The sequence below is a fragment of the Nyctibius grandis genome, chromosome 3 (assembly GCF_013368605.1).
Source record: "Nyctibius grandis isolate bNycGra1 chromosome 3, bNycGra1.pri, whole genome shotgun sequence".
NCBI classification, from domain to species: Eukaryota; Metazoa; Chordata; class Aves; order Nyctibiiformes; family Nyctibiidae; genus Nyctibius; species Nyctibius grandis.
In genome coordinates this window covers 12,072,197-12,077,810 of record NC_090660.1, presented here as the reverse complement: position 1 = coordinate 12,077,810, position 5,614 = coordinate 12,072,197, and the positions used below count along the sequence as shown (strand labels likewise).

Here is a 5,614-nt window from a genome sequence, read left to right as displayed (position 1 = left end):
ATGGTGCCCCGCCGGCCGCCGCCGGGCCCTGCGCGCCGCTGCCGCCAGACGGCTGAGGCGGCCGCTCTCCCTCAGGTGCGAGGCGCGGGGCAGCAGGGCGCCCCCTGGCGGCCCGCCCCCGGCGCGGCCCGCGGCGCCCCCCGCCCCTCCCCGCCCCCGGGTCGCCCCCGCCCGTCCCCCCCCGCCCGCCGCCGCCGCCCGCCGCTCTGAAGTTTGCAGGCGATTTCCTCTCCAGCCCGGCCTTATCTCGGCCCGCACGTTGCCGCGCGGTGACTAATAGCAGAATAACATTGTCTCGGGATAAAATAGCGCCGGGGCTGTTTACCCGCTCCATGGGGGTTCGCTATAAAAGGGCGCCGGGGACCGCCGCGCCAGCCAGACGCGCCGGGGCGCACCGAGCCGCTGCCTGCCCCCACGCCCTGCCCCGCAGCCCACGGGACACGGCTCTCCGTCCAGACACTGCGAGAGATTTCCCCTCATTTTTTCTCTTTTATTAACTTTTCCCTTTCCCCCCACTTTTTTCATTTTTTCGTCCGCTCTCCGCTGCCTGCTATGGATTATTCCCAGATGATCGTCTCGCTGCTCTTCGTGCTCTGCCCGGGGCTGCTGCCGGCAGGTAGGTGCCGGTCCCCAGCCGCTCGCCGCCGCCTGGGTCTGGCCCTGCGAGGGGGCCGCCGGGTCGCACCCGGGCCCTTTGCCGGCTGTCGGGGGGCGCCGCCGGGCACCCCGGGGGAGGGCGGCCCGAGGAGGCTGCGGGATGCGGCGGGAGGGGCTGCCGGCGGAGATGCGCCGGGTGCGTGGTCGCCGCGGGTGCTGAGCTCTGCCGCTCCCTCCCGCAGCCCCCGGAGCCGAGGCCGGCACCGCGCCGCCCCCCGCTGCCACCGCCGCCGCGCACCGGCGCGCCCGGCGCTGCTCCTGCTCCTCGCTGCTCGACGAGGAGTGTGTCTACTTCTGCCACCTCGACATCATCTGGATCAACACCCCCGAGTGAGTAGACCGGGGGGGGCTTCGGCACTTGCCGAGCGCTGGGTTCCCCTTTGGTTGGGAAAAAGCAGGGGCGGGGGGGAGGAGGGAGGGGGGCTTAAGAAGAACAAACTCCCTGCAGAAATGCGAAGGGGAGGAAGGAATAGTTACTTGCACGTTCTCTCCTATTGCTTCCCCCCGTCCTCCTGCCTTTCTGCCGAGTTTAGCAGCGAGACTGTTCACTGGGAGAAAGCGAGCAGGATTTGACCACCTAGATGGAGCAGATAGCTCCTAATAGCCCTAACACACCTGCGTTCCTAAAATCTGGGCAGGACTATTTCCTTTGGGTGCTGCTCAGCAAAGGCTGCGGGATACTTTTACCTATGAATCAGAAGCAGACCAAATGCCAAAAGTATGATTTTGCCAGCCTGAATTTGCCTGTTTTTCTTTCCAACAAGTCAGGAGGCTAGAAGGCTGACTTTGACACCGGCTGGTCCCTCGCTGCCTCTTGCTGCTCTCTGCTGCAAATTAACGCATCCCACGTGTCAATAGGATTGTGTGCAGTATCCATTTCTACGTTTTCCTCACCAAAAAGTAGTTAGCTAGAGCCTCTCCTAACGCTGCAAACACTGTGATTTGTTCTGCTGCTGGGTTTCCTTGGAGCAGAGAGGATCTGTTCCTCACTTTTATTGCTTCTTTCAGTATTGGCAGTTACCAAAGTTCAAAGAGATGAAGTTTTACTGCTTTCTATCGCACAGGGAGGCACAGCAGCCTTTTGAAATCACAATTAAAAAATCATTAGCCTTGTCAGTAGCCATGCTAATGAATATGTTGCAGGATCATCAGAAGTATTGCACGAAAATTATGACCAATGAGGCATTCTCAATCCTACAACCTTTACTCATGCAATCAATCCCATTGATAAGATTGCCCAAAATACCCTGCTGTTTTGAAGCCACAGAATTACTTGAATGACTTTCATGTTGTCTCTTTGATCATAGGAAGACTGTTCCGTATGGCCTCGGAGGCCCTTCTCGATCCAGAAGATCGCTGAAGGACATGATGCCCGAGATGCTTGCTGAACCTAGCAGCAGATGCCGATGTGCCAGCCAGAAGGACAAGAAATGTCTGAACTTCTGCCAGACAGGAAAAGATCTCTGGTGTGTCAATTGGTGCTACTCTTTAAAAGTCAGTGCATGTAAAAGGGAGGGATTGTGTTAGACTTACTCATTTTGGCACTTGCTGAGCGAATAATCTCTCCAAAGCCTTGCCTCCTACCTGAGTGCTCACACTGCTATGATACATACTATGGTTTGGCCCAGAAAGATCGCTTATTATATGCCTTGAGAAGTGGTTGATGAGATGCCTCACCTTGTGGACTGCAGACTTGGGTTTTTTTAACAGCAGTGTCTTTTCACTTTTAACAGGGCTCAGTCCACAGTGGAGAAAACCTCGTGTCACCACAACAAAGCTGGCAATTGCATTGGACCCAAATGCATGAATGGACAGCTTGTTGACAGCAGGAAAATGAAGCGGTGAGTTTCTTCTCATCCTGTTGTAGTTCCCCGGAGCAGCAATAGAGAGCACAGTTCACCTGCCTTCAGGTCAGCATGAGTTTAGCTGGTGATTCCAGCTTGAGAGTTATGGAGGAATCAGGATATCTTGAGGGCTTTTGTTATGCAGTGGGTTCTTAGCTTGTGAAGACACAGGTGCTGAGCTCTGCTTAGCATCCTCCACTTGCTTAGAGGGAGCGAGCTTAGTTGTAGGCCTAAAGATACACCAAACTTCAAAAGAGCATGAAATCATTAAATACTGGCAGAAATAAATAGAGCCTGTCATTTAAGTGTGCTCATGTACTATCTTAACTAATAAAAAATATTACATTCCAACTATTCTCAAATGAAATTGAGTCAGAATGCCTTTTCTTAGCTACTTTACTACATTTTACTGCAGGAAAAAAAAAAGTTATTGATCTATCCAGATTTTGAATATGTTCTTTCTTCTGGCTGGTGTAGCTGGCTTTTTAGAATGCAGGAGGCAGATTTCTATCTGCCTTATCTCTTGCATTGCCTGATAAACCTGTGTAAAATGAGTATGGGATGTTAGTGATGGAAATGTCTGCAAAAAGGTTGAGGAAAGGGAAAATGAAGACAAAATTAATATTTGAGCCCAATTTAATATTTGAGATTAGGAGTAAATTTCAGGACTGCCCTTTGAAGTCCGTGCATAATAAGTTGAGTGGCAGTAGGCAGCAGTATCACTCCACAGTGCAGTTCAGAAACAGATGCATTGGACTTGGTGCAGCTATGGACCCCACAGAGGGGAAGTCAGCTTAGAAGATGAGTGTTAGTGCAGCTGTATCGGTTCCAGCGTTGAGTGTTCAGCCATGTGCCCATGTAAAAGTATGGCACACAGAAGTTTGCCCATATGAAAGAAGACTCTAGTGCTGCTTTCAAAAGCAGAACAGGATCTATGGGAGAAGGCAGCCTGAAGATTTTGGATGAGACTTTGAACCTGGAAGTCTTAAATAATTTTTTAAAATGGAGCTTACTTACTCTACTTGAAAAATGCACCCATTCATTGGAACCAGGATCAGGCTTACCTAAAAGAAACAAAACAGCTGAAAAGACTAACACTAAAGACCTCTTGATTGGAGACATGCTATTTAAGGAAGTCTAGGGCATCTGTATTTGAATGAATATTTTAACTTATTTTAATATTCACATTTAAATTCTGAATCCAGTATTTCAAGTGGCTTAAGTTAGCATAATTCTGACAGAGGTATAGCAATCAGCAGTTTCTGAGGATTCCATGGCAGAAGTCTAGACTGAAGCTTATTTAATCAAAAACTGAATGACTGCATGCTTCACTGTGGAGATGCATCTTCATTGTTGTAACAATAAATGTGCTTTTCTTATTTTTGCAGGCTGGAAGCCATTGGTAACAGTATCAAAGCTTCCTTCAGTATTGCGAAGCTGAAGGCTGAGCTCCAGAAAGGGCGGAAGCTGAAACATAACAGGGCAAACAAAAGGCAAAGCATCTGGGAAAGCCTGAAAGCATCCTAGTGGGAGGAACACCTGAATCTTCCTCCATCACACTTGCTGACAAAGCGTCACCAAAACTCTCTCTTGACTTCTAACATTCCACAATGGCAAAGGGCCTCTCTGTCCACGTGTTTGCGCAGCAGAGCAACACGCTAATGAAGTCCTGTATTTGGAGGTATAAAAGCAAAAGATTTCATCGTTTTGGAATTCAGATGGATGGGTAGAGGGGATAAAGGGGAATCTGCTGCAATGTACATTAAAAGCCATCTTTCTGAAGACACATTTGAATATTGCTTCTGGAATGTTACCCATCAATTGGGCAGCTTTAAGGGTCTACATCAAAGCATCTTGCAAGGAAGACCTCACAGATGTGCTTAGAAAGGACAGAAAGCAAGATCTGAGTGGACAAACTTCAAAGCGAAAAACTCTACCTTTTGATTAAAATGCAAAAACGAAAGCCACAGTGCTACTTTAATCAGGACTTACTGCATATATACATGTCTACCTCGCGTTCTGTTTGTTGCACGCCTGCTAGAGTATTTTTACACCTTGTTATTGCCTTTACTAATCAGCTGCAACCCTTTGCCTTTTTTCAGAAGTCTAGTTTACTTGTACAACTGGAGTTATCTGAATGTGAGTTAGACACTGTGGTTGTTTGCATAGTCAAAGTCCTTTGGTTTTGGATACCAATGGACTCTTCAACATAAAATAAAAGTTAGAGGACACTACTAGGTTTCCCATAACAAGGATATTGGGCTAACTGAAGTTCTAAAAATAGAGATTGTTGTGTCTTACATGCCACCAAAAATGCACTGAAGTGGGCATGTACCAGAGGCTGTTGTGAGATTTATTCAGTGCCTTGTTTGGTGGAAATTGCTTGGTGTTGAGACAAAGGGTTGTTTTGAATTATGTCAAAAGGCTAATATTGGGTGAATGTTTATAGCAGTGAATTTGTTCACATTGTTGAATTTGCTGACAGGTTGAATCTTATGTGCTTATTTTTTTTGTGTTTTGTATTTATATTCACACAAGTTCTTCATTATATTTACCATGTTGAATACACATTGAAGTAGGCCATATTGGTCTATGCATGTTTTATGTATTTCTGTATGAAATTGGGAAATGCTTTATGCCTATCAAGGTAAATATCTTCATAAATAAATATTTTTAATTACTGTATTGGCTTGTTTTTCATATGCTCCGCTTTTCCATAGCCTGTGCTCCATGATCATGGAGGCAGATTGCCTCACATACAAAGCTGACCTAGATGAAATGTGTGCACGATTGCCTTTCTGTCAGATTAGCCAGATCACAACACGAAAGTTTGTGCCAGATGTGAGACAACAAAGAATACTTGTTCTATCTTCAAGCTTGCTTATCAAAACTTCACAGTAAAATTTGAATTGGCCAAATGAATTTATCCTGAAGCAGCATTCTCACGTGGCTGATGTCTTTTTCATCCAATAGTACAAATTCTAATGTTGGATTTACTGTAGCATTAAAATACAGCCAATAAGGGGTTGGATACAGATGAACTAAAGGAGAAAATGCACACACTGGATGCTTTGTGAGCTATATTGGACTAGGCAGTGTTACTTATTACCACG

The 5,614-nt window shown here is 47.2% G+C and overlaps 1 protein-coding gene across 1 annotated transcript; it reads left to right on the top strand.

Moving 5' to 3' along the window:
- The first annotated feature begins 309 nt into the window (after positions 1–309).
- On the top strand, positions 310–5,186 carry EDN1 (endothelin 1). Its single transcript, XM_068396829.1, has 5 exons — positions 310–616; positions 840–987; positions 1,965–2,123; positions 2,391–2,498; positions 3,890–5,186. Exons 1-5 carry the CDS (start codon positions 553–555, stop codon positions 4,026–4,028), a joined length of 618 nt encoding a protein of 205 aa, XP_068252930.1. The 5' UTR covers positions 310–552; the 3' UTR covers positions 4,029–5,186.
- Positions 5,187–5,614: the final 428 nt, after the last annotated feature.